Consider the following 18,442-nt stretch of genomic DNA (forward strand, 5'->3'; position numbering starts at 1 on the left):
CAGGCCATGTAAGCTTCCCCTCCAGACTGAAAAGGAACCGAGGGTTTACATCACAAGGGAATGGCCGATTTCTGTGTTGTCATCATGAAATCTACAGATCACTACTATTCTGTCTCTTCACTAGAGAGACTGGTTTTCAGAAAGTTAAGAAATCTCAAAAGTACAAATGAGGAGAACAAAAGCTGAGATATCAGAAAAGTGATCACAACTAAAACATGAAACAGACTTCACTTTAAACAGAAACAAGAATTTCACAAAGGGCTAATCCACTAAAAAACTCACAATAGACAGATTTCTGTTATGAAGTTTGGAGAGCAGTTGTGAAGAAGAAAAAAGAAATTAATGATGCCTTTTTAAACAACACCATGCAGTTTGTGACACACGAATTTGCAACACAGAAATAAAATTAAGCCACTGTCAAAAAATGAGAATAAAATTTTTGCTGAAAAACTCAATACTAGTGATAGGACATTTCTGGCATTATAGGAAGAGTGAATTTACAGACTCAAATGAATGCCAGACAGCTTTAATGAGAATGTGGTTGAAGTGCCTGCCTAAACCAGATCAACACCACGATATGTCATCTGGTACAAACAGAGGTACTGGCATGTTTATCCCAGCATGTCAGTTCTTCTCCTCAAACCTGGAGACCAGAGTATAAGAAACTGGAAAGAAAGTATCTCTTTGGGATCTTGTAACATCCCATCATGGTACACAAACCAATTTCCTCCAAAACCTTAAGATTTCTGGCAGACAAATAAAAAGCTTTCCTATGATACTATTCAAGAACCTTGATCAATAAAGCAGGCAAATACTTGTGTGCAATTGGATGGCTGCATACCAAACCACATCCCATTCCACAAGTTACACCTCTCTATCCCAGGATAATGCAGTGTTTGAAACTTCCCTCATAGCTCTAAAATAAGACACTAAGGAGTAGACAACTGCTTAACTGAGAATTGCAGAAGAATTTTTATTCAGAAATAAGTGGACAAAATGCTCAAGTGCACTGAATGCAAATGGACATGAAATGAAGGAAGTTCAAGTCAGGATAATTAACACTGGCATCTGTTTATTCTTTTTTTTGATTCAACACTGTCCTGTATTTACAGCTGAATTTTATATTTTTATATATGCTGTGATGCAATCTATATAACTATATTAATACACAGCATTTAAAAAAATAGTGTAACAGAGCAAAACAAAACATGGCACCAAGAAGGCTTTTCCTCCATAAAAAGCTGTGAACGCTTGTCTGTCACCATCATAATAAATAATACACAATTAACCATACATAAATTGCATAAATATGCTTTTTAGTGAAAAATCCAGCAGTTATGGATACTTTAAAAGGTACTATCCACATTAAAAAGTCAGTTACACAGCAAACCTTTTCACTCATATGAGGACATTGTGACCACCTGCTTCCCCCTCTTCAAGGGTCCATGAATATCATAGTTAGTGGAGCAACCATTTTTATGGCTGTAGGACATACTGTGCACAGAATATGCTTCAGCTAAAATGAAAAGGTAAATACCACAAAAAAAATCAAAATATTTTCACTAGGGTACAATTATTATTTTTTAATATTATTAAAAATTTACACAGGAATAGAGACCCAAATTCTCTCTCATCAATTAGGAAAACAATGCAACAGCTTAATGAAATTTAGAGGCTGCAACATACTATCTTTCTCTGTAAAAGCAATACACTAACAAGCCTGACATAAAGTAAACCAGAACAATTCAAGTGAGGCCATTTCATTAAAACTAAAATTCTTACTTTTATCCTTAACTGGACTATTGTCAGTATTCTTTGGCTTCCAATATAACCAAAGGAGTGAATAAAATAGAAACTGGTAACAAGATTACACTAGTCCAAGTTGCTTCATTTTAACAGTAGTATTTCAATAATCAGTCATTAATAAGAATACATTTCTTGCAACGTTACACTACTCATTACTAGTGTTTGTGTAATAGCATCCCTGTTCTACTGGCTAAAAAAAACTAGGGGTGGTGTATTCTGGATGTATACTATAAATATCATGTAAAAATAGTATATTTGACTATTTGCAGACATAAGGAACATTTCTCTGCATCTTCACAAAACTAGATTTCGATAACACAACTATATGAAGAAATAAAGAAAAAACTGGATTAAAAGATCTAATCCCAGTAAAAATAAGAAGGTCTTATTCGTCATCATTACAGACCAGCAATAGTGCTTAGGTCTGTATTGAACAAAAGTCTTGACTTGGTCTTATACAGTTAATTATAATTTCAGTTAAAATACACAAATTAGAACTCAATTTTATGGCTAAAATCCCCCTCCTTTTCTTCTAACTGGAGCCATAAAATAAAGGAGTCAAAACTTTCGGAGCATCTACATTTTTAAGTTTTTACAAAAATCAGAAAATCAACATAACCATTAATATGGGGCCAGTTTTCAAACCCAGATGACCCAAAATAAACCAATGTCAAAAGCACATACATTGATTTGGCCTAATTTAACATACTGAGCCTGGAAACTGGATTCTATGGAAAAAGAATCCTCACTCCTATCAGTCAATAGCTACTTCTCTCAGGTGACAAGGCCAAGTCCTTATCCTCTAAATGACTAAACATGGGTTGCTCCACAAGCCTATTGCATTTGCATCACTGATTTTACCATTTCCTGGATAGGATCTGATGTTTAATAACGTATAAAACTTGTGACAAATCTAGTCTACTGAAACATAGATGGAATTCAAAAGTTAAAAAACTGAGAATTCAAACTATTTCCTGTTCACTAAAACTGCTATAAACCTACACTACTTCTGCTGTAAATAGCTTTGGTCAAAGGCAGATATCACTCACTTCACATGGTTTATGCAGTTCCACAACTTCTCTTTTGGTTGGCTACTTTGTAAAACCCACAAGATTATATACTAATTGATGATGATAATTAAGGTTTGCTCAATTCCACAGTAAAATGTAAATCCAAGTTTATGTTTAAAATATCTCAAAGTGAGAGCAAAATAGGAATTTATAAATTTAACTGATTTTATGATCTTGTCAATAACTGAGACAGCTTATTTAATTTTTCTGTGAAGCAATCCCTTCATATAAAGCAATTTGTTCACTACTATTCACTTAAAAGGTAGTGTATTTCCTGAATATGCTATGACACCACTGAAAAGAGTTATATTTTATGGTATATTTATCAGGGCAGCATTACAAAAACAGTAAGATGGAAACCAAAGGGTAAAACAGGAAATTAACTAAATGATTCTTATTTCACTCACAACTTCAGTTTCATATTGCAGGTTAAAATACAATAACTAGTTACCATTTCAGATAATAAAGCTAGTTCTAATTAAAACAAATTGCTTAAGTATTGACATTATTATAAGCCATAGAGCTTATACTCAACATTTCTAGGTGAAAACTGCATCCATTTTGTCCATGCTGTAAGTTGCAAAAGTTTGTGAGCTTTCTGAATGTTTTTGCAGTACATAAACCTTTAAAGAAAAAAGTTAACAGGGCAAATACACAATATACTAACAAACATTATTAAACTAACTGCAAAGAGTGTGTGAATTGCTGTTTTGTGCATAATTTTGCTTTTGCATTGTTTTCTATATTTATTCACCAGTGCAAGGTGTAGATTTGTTGCAAAAATAACTACATGCTGAATAAAGTGTACAATTCGGGGTCATCTGACAGAAGAGTGATAAATATTATAACGTATCAGATATAAATGCTGTAATACTTTAGTACACTGCTATAATTTAAATAAAATAATCTTTATCACTAGACATGCAAAACATCCTGGGCTTCATTACAGTTGAACATGTCTAGCTGTCTTTTAATCAGGTGTCTGCTGTTTTGACTTTTCTTTCTGAAATTAGTATCTATGTTTACTGGTCTAAGTTAGTTAGCTACACACACAACAATCAACAACAACAAAAAAACCAAACCTCACTTACTCTATTTGCGCACCATGAGCCACAAGGGCACTTATGGAATCCATACTACCAGATCGAGCTGCTTTATGAATAGGAGTTTCACCAACATAATCCTGTAAAGATAAACTACATTTTGTCAAGCATTATCTTTCTAAAAATTAAAATCTTATTGTTACATTACTCTAATTAAGAAAGCAGATACATAAAAGCAACACATAAGCTAGCAAATACATCAAGTACTTTATCATTACTTTAAAGTTTGCAGTAGGCTGCCATGTACATTAGATATTTAGCAAGAAATAACACAAAGGGCATTTAACTCACAAGATAAGCCTAACTAGGCAATCAGCAATCATATTCAGCAGAACTTGTTAACCCCCCCCCACATATAGCACCGCAACAAGTTATTCTAACCCCTTTATCTCCTAGCACTTTTGTGTCCCAATACTGTTGGACTGAGCAAGCCATCCTGAACTCAGAAGCAGCAAGGCTGAGCTTGTGGGACTGTACTGCTTTTAGATCTGGTTGATACACTTACACAGTCCTGTGTTGCTCCCTCAGTACTCAGGAGGAGAGGAGTATGTATGCAGAACTCTAACAGAAGTATGCCCAGCATTCATAGGACAGGCCAGATCTCTCCCAAGACATAAATATTGACCCACATCCTACATACTTGTCTTTTCTGATTTTCTTTGTGCATTTACATTCCATTAGTATTAACCAACACATCCAATCATTTAGTCTTTTTGCATTATGTGTAAACATACTGGGAGGCTTTTCAGGCAACTGCTCCCTACCAACCGTCTTCCCAACAGGGAGAATCTACAGCAATTTTACAAATCCAAGCAAGCAGCAAGTAAATTCCATGCATTGTGTTCTACAAGCTGCAGAGGAAATGCAGTACTTGCAGTTAACCACCAGTATTAAGAACAACAGAGAAGAATCTGTAATGAAATATTGTCTCGAAGTAGCAAGTAAATGTTGTTATTGGTTTGTTAACGTGATTTAATCATCACAATCCTTAACACTTCCAGTGGATAGCAAAGATTTTTTTTGTTTTCTTCCCCATCCTCTTTCTCTCCAAACTTCTGATGGACTTTACTGGTCTGTTTGACTAATATTAAACATATTCTAACTGTATGTGCCTCAGTTCTGCTTCCCTGTTTCTTTTATTAAAATATCAACACTAGCTATATTAAATTAACACAGCACCTTACTGACTCACCCGTCTTCACACAACAGTGTTCATGCCTAACTCTACAGTACTGGTTATACTTAAACCCTATTTGAAACGTTATTATATTCAAAATATAATCATACTACCACCTTAATAGATAGAAGTACCAAAGGTTTAAATTCTTTGCCAAGCTTTTGAGAAGTTTAATCACATCTTTTAGACCACGTAAATATAACTTGAAAATGAATTTTGGATTATGTGTTATGTACTCTCAATTTCCAATTTGCCAATTTTATTTCATGGTAAAATATTTTTATAATGAGTTCCAAATTCAATGAGTAAGCCAGTTTACCAGTGCTTAAGACAGATATTCAGCCAAACAGTGAACTACCTAGCACACCCAAGCAGGGAACAATAATGGTACCTAACAAAGTTTACTTTCTTATAAACTAAGGAAAATTGCTGAGGCTGACAAAGCTTGGAGACAGAAAAGAGCTAAAAATTCCTTAGAGATTATAAAAGCGCCATACAGCCCCCCTTCCAAAATGGCTGTCTATAGCTGATGGATAGAAGACTGCTTTCCAATTAAGTTTATGTAATTTCTCCTATTTATAAGTTTTCCTGAACTAACAGGAAGACAGAGAAGCTTAACAGAGGATACAATTACATCAACTATCATACATGCAAATTCATTTGACGCTAATTTATCTTGAAAAGTTTTCTTCCTAGTGTAATAAATTTTCCAATTATGGAAGCTCTCTTTCATTCATCGTTCTGTTATTGTTTTCTCCCCCCAATCTGCCCCTTCCCCCCCTTTTTGTTAGAGGTAAAAGTGTAGAAAAGAAGTAATTCGCTCAGCATTAGTATTTACAAAACCAATCCTCAGTTAGAAGAGGTTCAGTTTAGGGAAAGTCAGCTCAACTAGTCATGCATGTGATAAAGATGACAAAAATCTCTACTAGCCCCATAAAACCAGCATACTGTCCACAATAAGACCTAGAGAACTGCATTATGAAGTCTTGCTGCGGAGAAAGAAAAGATAAGCAAAGACCTTTGCAAAAGGACTCTTCACCACTGCATTAGCATGAGCTAAGCTTGTAGTAGTTAAAGATTCCATCGCCAAGTGGAAGAACATTAGTATCACAGAAGAGAATATATGTCTTGAGAAGGACTGCTTTCAATCACTGGCCCAGAAAAGCATGTGTGTCTAAGGCTAAGGATTTGAGAAAATACTTAGAAAATGACAGAATACATGTATTTAGATTTTTATAGCATTCCTTTTAATTACAGCACCTAAATTTCAGCCATCACTACTATTATCTTCCTTTGACATTCTCCTAAGGGGCACTGAAACAGTTTCTGAACTACTCTCCTAGCTCTGCTAAGAAATTATCTCTGGATTATGAGCTAGACTGAAAGGAAAAAATTATAGGTCACTAAAAAATGGCTTTTAAATTTACTTATTTTTTAACACATCCAAAAAGGAAACTAAAGTGCTCTGTATGAGCATCAGAACAATTCTGTTTTGATTCAACAACTGGAATCCATGTGACCAAATAAAAAACAAAGTAACAGTTTTTCCCAAGAAGTTTCTGAGAACAGTTCAAGGTCTAGCTTGTTGGTACATTTTCGTATTTTTTTAGCTATGCAGAGCAAAAGAAGTTATTTTGAGGGGCTCTACAAAGTCCTAATTATCCTTGTCAATACCTCATAATCCTTTAAATTGTTCACACTTCCCATATGTGCTTCAGTCTGATATAATCCCTTTTGTAGTAATATTGCAGGAAGGGAAGCATCAATAACTTGTATTGGTCTTTCATACCAAGAGCAGAACTTGTCAAGGTCCCATTTACCCTTCTCTTCTAACACTTGTCTCACTATCTAGAAGTTGCACTATAAATAAATACGCAGAAATGCCAATTAAGTTTCATTAATTTAGCATTCAAGATAACACATTTGTTTCTGTGAAAACTAAGTACTTTGTGTACAGTACTCCTAAAGAAATGACAAAAAATCACGAAGCATAAGACACACATTTTTTGCAACTCTCTGATGAACACCTTCTTCCTTTCCCCTGGAGAAGCATGGCTATCCTTTCACAAAGACAGGGGCAGTCTTCTCTACCTCGGGGTCATGTCTAGATTACCTTTGACTTCTTTCATTTTACTGAAGTATTTGGCTTCCTTCCTTATTGTATTTTTATTTATGTGGCTGAAGAGTCTTCTGGTTTTTTTTGCTTTAATCAGTAAATCTATCTCAGCTTGACTAATCAGTTTGCAATTCCTCACTATGCTGCTTAACCTCAAAAGACATTTCCTCTACTGATTAAGTACTTTTCTCAAACTCGCTGCTTATTCCCAGGTCTCTCTTAGATGGGGGTATTTTTTCAGTTCATTCCAAAGCCATTTTTTACTCCACTTTCCCTCTTTCTGTCTTTTTGGGACCCAAGCTTCTGTTGGCTTGAGGATCTTCCTGGTGAATTCAGAGGACATTTTCCATTTTGTTCTCCAAGTTCCAAGTCCCTGGATATGATTCAGGTAATTTCACTCACTGGTACCTTTAGTCCCCTTCCATTTATTAAAAAAAACAAACAAAAAAACCCACCCAACCCAAACCCCTCCTCCCCCCAAAATCCAAAACCAACTTACCTGCAGATATTTGTTTTTAAAATAAAAAGCTCCCATATACATTTACACTGAAAACTTTCAACTATTTGTACTGTTTTAGCTGGCACAGAGTTAATTTTCTTCAGAGCAGCTAGTAAGGTTTTTTGGTGTACTAAAAACATGGCTTTGGGCACAAATCCAAAGTCTTAGCTAGGAGTGGGCTGGGACATGGCACAGCTGGGACCACTGACCCAAACTGACCAGAGGATTATCCTGTCCCATATGACATCATGCTCAGCAAGAGAAGCTGTGGCAGGTGGGGGGAGAAGTTTGCCAGGGCTGTCATTGCTTGGGCACTGGCTGGGCATCAGTCAGCTACTGGTGAGCAACTAAGCTTTTCTGGTAGTTGTGTGAGGCTTTTATCATCACTTGATTTTTCTTGGATTTGTTTTTCTTTTCTTCCTTTTTTTACCTGTTAAATTGCCTTTATCTCAACCCATGAGTTTTCTCACATTTCCCTTCCGATTCTCCCCTCAACTCACTGAGTGGGGGGAACAAGGAGGTGGCTGTGTGGTGCTTAGGTATCTACTGAGGTTAAACCTCAACACTCTGCAAGCACTTGTAAAACACTTCCAATGATATCTCACTAAGACAGAGAAGCACTATTTTACCTGATAAGAAACAAACTAACCCAATTCCTTAACTCAACTAACTGAATTTCAAGTTCTATCAGATGATCACATTTCCAGAAGCTATTCAGATGTCTTAGACTCAGCACCCTTTCTGAAGCTAGGAAGCAGAAACTAAAGAACACTGAGTACTTTTCCTCATTCTTTGCTAAAAATGCTTTGAATTTGTGATTGTTTCTCCTTCTGAATTTTGAGTGAAAATGAGAACTGATGGGATATTCCTATCTGGATTTAGTCCAAATTGTTGTTTAAAATACAAAACTATAACAAACCAAAATAATGAGTGGGTTTTTCTCCTCCCCACCAAGGATATCAGCATGTTTACAGTTCTTGCTAGTATGGGTAATCTAACCCTCCTAAATCTGCCATCACTGTCATGTGATAACTGACTGCAGGAAAATTAAGTTGCATCATCTGTAAGGATGCAGTATTTCTTTTTCCTTCTCTTTAGGACAGGCCACACAAAACTTTTTGGCCAATCAACACAGGCAACATACAACAGACATATTTAATAGGCTGTGGCTAGAAGGGAAAAAAGTATTTAAATGAAAGCTAACAGTCTCCTAAATCAAACAGTACTCATGATTATCTGGTGTTAATATGTACAACAGCCCAGAATCCATCTGCGTTGTGACAAGGATAAAACAGAAAAAATCCTCAGGAAAAGTAGCAACATAATTGCTTTCCACTATTACAGTGAACTAGAGCAGGCAGGCAGCCAAGTGCAGGTCCTGAGTCACATTACTAAGAACTACTAGCAGGCGCTGCCCACTGAAAAAAAACCAAACCCAAACAGCAGGACATTCTTTTGGGTTCACTGCTGGGTAAAAACAGTCAGGCCATTGCTTGGCACTTTGGCTTTCCTCCTGTGCATTTTTTATGGTGAGCTGGGGGGTAAGAACTGCCCACTGATCATAGAGATGGTTCTAGCCAGCACACACAGGGCTAGGCATCACAGGAAAACTTATCTGGGGAGCAAAGGACAATCGGGACAAGCACTTTTCAGCATTTGTCCTTCACTGCTGCTGCCTCAGAAGTGTCCTGGGCAGCTGTCAAGAGCAAGGAGATAAGACATTTTTAAGTTTTCCTAAACTTTAGGGCAGGCAGCATGGGCTACAATACAATACCTCAGGGCAGATATGAGAAAGCATGCATGCAAATTCTACTGAGTACCGGAGGTTTACGTTAAAACTGAGAGACTTGAGTGGATTCCTTTTCAGAAGCTATCCTTTTCTTTTTCCAGAAGTGATGGGTTAGTCTGTAGCCAATGACCAGGAGTCAGTTTGGAAGGAAAGTTTACTAGTTTAAATATCAAGTATTCCCAGATCTTTCTCAGCATGTGTTTTGTATCCAGTGTCCATGGAACACTTGTCCTCACACAAGCATTAGCCAGTGACTATGTCTGTTTGGAGTACAGCATCAGTCAGCGAGCTGGAAGGAATAAACAAAATACACATCAGGAAATAGTGCTCCAACAGCTCAAAAGTGTGGGTGGAAGCCCTAGATAATCACCTGAAGGTGTTTGCAAGTTAAATAAGGAACCAAGATCATTTAAGGAATTGAAATCAAACAAGAGTAGTAGAATTTGACTGCAATTTAATAAATAGCTGAAGGAACTGGGGAGAGCAAAGCATGCACTGTGCTTTACATAGCCATGTATCCAACTATCTGTGGGATGAGTTTCTGCTTTAGGTATCACGAAGGCACACTGCCTAGCTTTCAGTGCTCATGCATGTGAAACCAGTGTGACTGACCAGTTGCATCCTAACAAGCAACTTGACAGACATTCTTGTTTCTACTACTATTTAAAATTAACCAGAGGTATCATCAAACTGAGTCTGAAATGCCTCTTATTGTATGTTCAGTTAGTATTTTGTGGGGGGGAAAAAAAAAAAGCTACTGTATTCAAGTGCAACTTGAGCCTACCATTAACAACACACAAGGTGTTCACAACGTCAGCTCTCAGTACCCATCTCTGTTGTGTCCTTGGTCTGTCAGTACCTAAGTCTGCCCTTAGAAGCCTATAAGATACCATCATCACTATCTGAACTCAAGAACTAAGTACTCTTCCTCCTGTAGAGGACCATTTGCTCTGCTGACAAACCACTAATATATAGACTCCCGAGTAACTGGCTTGCCTTGGTGACTTCTTTAAGCTGGAATGAGTTTCCTGCCCACTATTAACTGCATATTATACTGCCTTCTGCTTTCTTTTACAGTCATCTGCATGTTGCCCTCAGGCCATGGAGACATCTCTCCACTCTCTTCTCTTCTTCTGGAGGCTAGCTGCTACTTTCTTCTTTGCTACAACCTCACTCACTACATGTGATTTTTTTTCCCCCCATCATGTTCCGGGACAGCAAGCTTGTTCTTCAACTCCATTTCAACCTCACTGGTCAGTTCTTCTCTTTATCCTCATAGTTGGAAACTTTCATTCTTCTCATTCATTCATTTTCATTCATTCTTCTCTTCTCATTTAGCAGTTATGTGTACATCTTTATTCTGTGCATGCCATGTTTCCTCTCTAATCACCGTTTCTTTACATTCTTACCTGGTCTCCAGATGCATTTATAGTTCTTGTATTTTCTCTTCTGAAGATTCTACCACTATGCAGCAATAACTTATTGCATAAGTTACTTTTGTCAGGTATCAAGGAGAAGATGCGATCTATAGCCTCTGCATCCAGTCACCTTCATTGTTTCTACAATTCTCCTGGTGTCTCACAGCTGTTCTCAATGCACCAGCCTTCTTTTCTGAAAACTCAACACAAACTTCCCCATTTCTTATTTTTGCACAGCTTAAAAAAAAAAAGAACCAAACTCTAGAAATGCAAGTGTTTAAGTTCTTCAGCAGACTTAGCTTAACTCTACTGCATATAAAACAAAGTCTGGCCATTAAATATTTTAAGAGAAGTATGATACAACATTTAATAGGCCAGACATTTTACAGATACTGTGCTATACCACAGCTTTCAATAACAGCATATGCTGTAATATCAATTACTCTCACAGAATATTATCAAAAATACTTTTTATTACCATTAAAAAGGTATATGTTATGTATGCCCAGCATACATAATAGATTCATTCAGAACTTCAAACATTTTCTTCAAAAATATGATAGATTTTAAGCATCCAGTTCTGTTACTTCACCAGAGTAAAACAGTTCTTTACAGGTATTTTGCTATATTTATGCACTCTCTGCTACCAAATAAATTACATACTCCCAGTAAAAGTAATGCAAAATTATAGTAAAAAAAAAATTTAAGTCATCCATTCATTCTTTGTTAGTAAAGTACATGCTTCTGATCTATTTTCAAGAAGTTACTAGAAAAGCTTTGGAAATAATCTAAAAAGAAAAAAAAATATAAAACCATGTGCACCTTAAAATAAACCACAGCAGACCTTACTAGTTAGATGTGTGACTAAATCATGAAGCACCGTAAGGGTCTCATGGTTCTGTAGGTAATGGTGAATTTTCCAATTCTTAGCATATTTAGTACGTATTATGTTCCTCACTAGTCTTCCTTCTTGCCCCTAAAGCAGCACTACAATCTCAGAATATTTGCTAATGCTGCCAATACCAAAGCAGCATTACCATTTTGTTCAAGAAGTAGCAAGATGTCAATTCCTAAAACAAATGTCCTCCAAACCCTAGAAGCTTAAAGGACATTTATTAGTCCTATCTCTACTCTAATGTAAAAGGTCTATAGCTAATAATTAAGTTATTTGACTTCAGCTGATGTTAAAAATAAAGTATCTGTATGTTAATGTAAGGATCACATACGTCATAGAAAGGGATCAAGACACTTCTTCCAAAACTATATGCATAGGTGAAGTACACATGAATCCATACCTGTTTGTTTATGTTGGCCCCCACTTGGATCAACCAATTCAGGCACTGTGGATGTCCTCCAAAAGCAGCAATGTGGGCTGGTGTTTGAGCAAAACGGGTTGTACTGGCATTTACAGAAGCTCCAGCTCTTACTAACTGCATTAGGCACTCCAGCTTTAAAGACATGAGGGAATAAAACCAAAAATGTTACACAGATGTGCTATGACAATTAGCATGTGCTAAATAAATACACAAATCCAAGAAAAGCTAAACTTCCTAATAAGACTACATGGATGCAAAACAAGAGAGAATATGAGATTTAGGATATCCCCCTCCTCCTTGACTCCTCCCTCCTTTGGCTATAGACTATATCTCAAAAATACTTCTCTCCTACAAAACTGAATTCCACATTTCTTTTCAGGAAAAGGAAAAAGAGGACATAAATACTTCAGATCTAACTACAAGAGCCATTTGGCTCACTTTTGTTAAGAAGGAAAAAAAAATAATGATACTAACCAGACATCATTAGGTAACATTTGCCAAAACAAGAGCGTTGTCAGGAGATACACAGATGTACTCTCGGAAGAGTTTAGAGAAAGGCAAATCAGAAAAACACAAGATTTTTCATTTCTTTAATGTTTTCCTGGAGTGACAGAAGATTAGTAATGAAAACTAATTCTTAATAATATCTAGTATGCTAAATCTATAAAAGGAATACATTTCTCCCACCATTTCCTGTTATTACAGATGAGGAGCCGTTAAAAAAAAAACAAACAGGTTGCATGTTTGTGGCAATACAAAAAAAAAAAATTCTTTGTTTTAAAAAATTGCAGTATTTTGTTCCATTATATTCTTTTATTTTCCCAACACACTAACCAGAAGCATCAGATAACCAGATACTATTTTTAAATGTTCATAACATCTCATTTGTAGAAACTAGGCAAACCACAGCCACAGTGACCTCAACTTGCAAAAGCAGTCAAAACAAGGCTCCTTTCCTGTCACACAGTAACATTGTCTTCTTGTTGAAAGGAAAAGGAATGCACTATGCTGAAATAAACAGTTTAGTCTAGGCATCCATTAACCTCGGTTAGAAAACAAACACCACTGCACACACACATAATAATCCCACGTTGGCTCAAGGCATTGGTTCATATAACCCAAAAATCTATGGGTCTCTCTGTCTCTCACAGTTAAAGGAAACATCAGCCATATCACAGCTGTGGAGTACTCTGTCCATAAACGAACAATTAAAAAGCACCCCAATGTGGGCTTGCAGCTTGATTCACACAGAAACATCAACAGCACAATTACAACATTCTTTCTGTATGTCAGCCTTTCTTTCTCCCTCTTTTAACCTGTGAATTCCTGACACTGTTGAATTACATATATGAGGTAACTACCAACCACTGTAATTAATCATTTTATATTAGTTTTGCAAATACATTGTGAACTTAAATTGTTTTCTTCCCTTACACAGTCCAAACAAACACATATGAACCCTATCCTTAGGGTTGTACATCCTTCAGGATATACAAAAGTACTTTTTTTGCACTGTAATTAAGTTAAGGCTGGACATAGATCTACCATTAACTCCCTAAGTGCATGAAGTAAGGGTGAGAGCAACTGGAATACTGTCGTACTAATGAATAAAACTCAATATCACCAAAGACAAAGTACCTTTCCAAAAGAAAACAAGCACTTTTTCTGGAAAAAAAATTACATCAAAGAACTGGTGTAAGCAAACATATAATTCTAATGCTAGACTACTCAAATACATTTTGTGTTTGCCAATCTTAGACTTTCCTTGATGTTCACATGTTAGTACCCTTAATATTGCTGTTAACCCTTAGTAATTATTAATTAAATTGTAACACTAGTTATTGTCATGTGATGGGAAAAAACCTCCCGCTACACCAAGAGCATCTACTGCAACTGCAAACAAAAATAAATTTCAGCCAGTTTTTAAAAAAATAGACTTTGAATGGAGTTAATTTGAAAACACTTTAGACAAGCATTACAAATTCAGGAAAGAATAATATTTCCTGCACAGGCACCTGTCTGAAAGAATTCCATAATTAGACAGGTATTACAGCCCATCAACTGAAAAGGGAAAACCAGAAACTCATTCACTAGCGCTATTTGCGCTGTTTAAATCTGTTCTATAAGATGGTTACACGTCATGATTATCTGTACAACTTCATCTTTAAATGTTGGCTTTGCTTGCCTTTTTTTTTTTTTTACATTCTCCGACAGTGCTTTAAGAATGAAGACATTTCAACTCATTAAAAGCTGAAGTGTGGGTCTCCTGTAACATGGCTGTCACAAAAACGTGCTTCTTCCAACATTACGGAAGAATGAGGTATAAATGTAATTACATCCACAGACAGGAAAAGTCAACATGACAAAAAACAATACCTCACTTGATAATTTATGCTTGATATCAGGATACACAAGTCCACTTTCATTAAATAACCTAATTCAATATAGCAGATATTTTCCACTGTATAACTTAAAGCAGAGGTTAAATTGATTTGGTCAAGAATAAAGACAGGTCCCTGTATAGGCCACAACAGTGGCCAAGGAAAAGATGGTCATTTTTATCTGTACTACTTTTGTTCCAAAAGCAACAAAATGTACTTAACACTATTGTGCTTCCTATAATGTAAATAGTCAAATGGGAAAAAAAAAAGCAGAAGAGCACAAGCAAATAGATGTTGTTGGAGAAAATAAAAATTCACATGCAACTGATTAAAAATTAAATTAAGGTTAGTCCAAAACAAAGTGAATTAACAGTGACTTCTTTTTTATGCAAGCCCTTCATTTTCTACCTCTCTGGTGGTTTTTTTAGACTGTTAACAATTCTACATTCTGACCCATCGTCTCAGAAACCTACAGAATGCCAGGATAATTTAGGGCACTACATGATTAACTCTAATTAGAATACAGCAACTCTAATGGGAATTAATTCACATCTCAGGAGACAAGTAGTTCTCTGCAGTCAGGGAATGTCCTGAAAATGCAAACTCCACCACAGGTACTCCACACAGCAAGTAAATTTGGACTTGCTACTAACTCTAAAAGGAGGCCCATGTTGTCATTAAAACCCCAGACATTACAACCAGAAACACTACTTGCAATATCTATTATGTCCAATTGAATTTGCTGGTATTTTATTTATTACTTGCAAGCTGTAAAAGTATGTTTCAGAATAAGTTATTCAAGAATACTGTTTTCATTTTTAGTCTTAAGAGACTTCACTTTTACTGGTCCTAGTGTTACATCAGTGTTCCCCCCTACCTTTCCTCTTTTGCATATTCATTTATAACCAACTTGACTGCTGTTGCCACTTCCTTACTGAAGCACATCTACACCTTTGTGCAAGAATGTAGTTGTACACAGCTTAACTCTAAAATTATTTTGTATTGTGTTTTGATACAGTTCGGGCCATCTTTCACGTTCAACCTGTACAACAGGTAAAGGGACAGAAACATCTCAATGCTCGTAAAGTTCACCAAACCCAGACTCTTGCTGTTTGTTCACGTACACGTGTGTACATGTATGGACTGGTTTAGATGTCGCTGCTTAGGAGTTGTTCCAGAGGGATTTCTACCAGAAAGAACTACATCAGTTTTGTCATTTCATCATGCTACAGAGCTGCAGTTAGAACCAATACATGTCTGGTGGACCATGTTACTAAATGGCCCTATATCAGATAGACAGACATTAAGTTCTGTCACCATTTAATTTCTTTCAGAAAAAAAGAAAAAAAACCAAACAAGTAAAAATCCCATGAAATCTAAAAAACCAAAAAAGTGAAGAGGAAGATTCCGGTTCAGTAACTATTAATGAACACTTCACAAATTAATATTTGATATCTATGGTACTTTGATAAACAGAAGAACTCTCCATTTGGCTTTGATGAAAGTGAATTTGGAAAAAAAAAACATAAATAAGAACATAAAACATGCACCTCACTGTCCACTAAAAGCAGCTACTGTGTCACTGCTAGCAACAGTCTATTAACTGGTGAAAGGTAAAAAGAGTGTAACTATGCCACAGAAACACAAAGCCTGATTTGGGACCCAATTACACTACTTTAACTTTTTCAATGTTTTGTACAATCTTTGACTCTGGGAAAGGAACACTACCTAACAAGACTATAAAAGATACAGATAACTTCCATAAATTGAAATTGCCTAGATCTGAAGGCTTTTAGGAAAGTACATATATGCAAAATTGTATAAAACCCATTTATAGCCTAGGTCATCTTTCCAAGTCTCATTCATTTCTCAGATTTTTCCCCCAATAAGTAACAACACCATCAATCAAATTTTGCCCATACCTAAGACTGAGTATGGCAAATAAAAGCACGACAGGTTGCAGACTGACTTGTTCCCTTTGTTTGCTGTTTCTGCAAGTGTCTCTTCAACAGAAACTGGAATGCACACAAAAACTCACACAGCCTAAGATGGTTGGCAGAGAGCTGAAGATGCTTAAAGAAAAAAAAAAAAACAATACAACATCTACACTGTCAAGGCAAAAGCAAGGCTGCCACAAGCTAGTACCAAAAAGAAATTCTTATGAGATGGAAAAAGGAAACAGAGGACCGTAACACGGATTACTATCTTCACATTTTATATGAGTGTACTTCCCAATAAAATTTAAGGCACTCCAGTTTTTCCGGAGTGTAGATTATTAGCTTCTTTTTGAACACATAAAAGGCTGGTTTACATTTTGGATTTTGGGGGTTAAGGGTTTTTGTTTCACTTTATTTTAGGACTAAAGGACTACTTAGCTATGCTTCTAAAACGTTTCTCTAAGAAGCACTGCAAATAAGATCATGCAATATATAGAAACCATGTCTTAATGTACTTTTATAAACCATGACAACTGCCTAAGTATATCAATCTTTTCCTCTGGCACACAACCAATAAACAAATAGAAGTATATTGGAAATGGGAGGGAGAACAAGAACAAAAGCCCCTCGAATTCCAAATCTAGACAAATAAACGAGGAAAAAGCACCAAACCCCAACCCTCTGCTCTGGAATTTTGCATAGGCTGGGACACTCACTGCATCAGAAACAGGAAAGGCCTATATAAAAATCAAGAAATTAAGATTTAATTCATTTTAAGACGTGAAGTTAGCAGACCTACTTCCCACGTTTCACCCTTTTCTGCATTGCGAGGATGCCAACACAGAAAACTCCGCACGTATAAACTACAATTTATTTTTCATCCTGAAGGCAAGGGAGGAGCGCCTCACAGGCACAAGTGCCTTCTCCCCACACTCCCAACGAGCCGGTCGTCATAACACTGGCACCACAACAAAGCAGTCTCCAGGTGCGGAGCCCGAAGACGACACGGATCACGACCAGACCCTGCAGACAAAGCAACAAGCGAGCCGGGAAGGGATGGGGGGGTTCAACCGTGGAGGGTCAAACAGGGCACGGGAGATTATCCGAGGGGGCGTGGAAGGGGTCGCGCGTCGGCGGTGCCTCCCGCCCGGATGGCCGGCGCCCGCCGGGATATCCGGAGGGGACCAGCGTGGGAGGAGCCCCCTGCCCCGCTCCGCGCCATTGGCTCCCGGTGCCGGTAGCCGGGGACCGTCTGGAAGCCCGGCTGCGAGGCCCCCACTGTCACCCGGGAAGGGAGGGGGGCGGCTGCCGCCGGCAGCGGGGAAGGGATGAAAGATGCGGAGACGGCAGGTGCCGCCAGCCCCGTGACCTGCCCACCCCCGCCTCGCTGACCGCGGAGGCAGGAACGGAGCCAAGCGCCGCGGCTGTCCGCTGCCGTCCCGCCCGATTCCCCGAGCAGCGGCAGGAGGCGGTGAGGGAATGGGGGGGCGGCGGCGCCCGCAAGGGGCAAAGATGGCGCCGCGTTGCGCGCGAGCGGGAATCGCGCCCTCCTTCTCCTTCCCCTTCTCCTTCCCGTTCCCATACCCACCCCCGCTCCCGCCGCCGGCCGAGCCCGGCCAGGCCCCACCTTGCCGAAGTGCGCGGCCCAGTGGATGGGCGTCCAGCCGTAGAAGGAATCCTCGGCCGCCAGGTCGGAGCGGGGCGAGCTCTGGAGCAGCGCGCACAGGGCGGGCAGATCCCCATCGCGGCAGGCGCGGTGGAGGGGAAAGCGCAGGGTCAGCAGCTCCTCACTGGAGAAGCCCGCCTCGGGGCCGGCTCCCAGAGACATGG

At 38.0% G+C, this 18,442-nt stretch overlaps 1 protein-coding gene across 14 annotated transcripts in view; it reads right to left on the reverse strand.

The window, feature by feature from the left end:
* Nucleotides 1-18,442, reverse strand: part of ANKRD10 (ankyrin repeat domain 10) — a 37,671-nt gene extending 19,229 nt beyond the window's left edge. The window contains exons 1-4 of one of the 14 annotated variants that reach the window (XR_003527160.1): nucleotides 18,240-18,442; nucleotides 12,274-12,426; nucleotides 3,968-9,849; nucleotides 1,391-1,516 (exon numbers count right to left, since the gene is read on the reverse strand). Coding sequence is in view for 2 of the 14 variants with exons in the window: in XM_027640034.1 (XP_027495835.1) it covers nucleotides 3,968-4,059; nucleotides 12,274-12,426; nucleotides 18,240-18,440 (446 nt within the window). In the remaining 12 variants the exon portion in view is untranslated. The other 13 variants (XR_003527152.1, XR_003527159.1, XR_003527155.1 and 10 more) reach the window with 13 other exon arrangements.

The sequence above is a fragment of the Corapipo altera genome, unplaced genomic scaffold (assembly GCF_003945725.1).
Source record: "Corapipo altera isolate COAL_440 unplaced genomic scaffold, ASM394572v1 0, whole genome shotgun sequence".
Classification (NCBI taxonomy): domain Eukaryota; kingdom Metazoa; phylum Chordata; class Aves; order Passeriformes; family Pipridae; genus Corapipo; species Corapipo altera.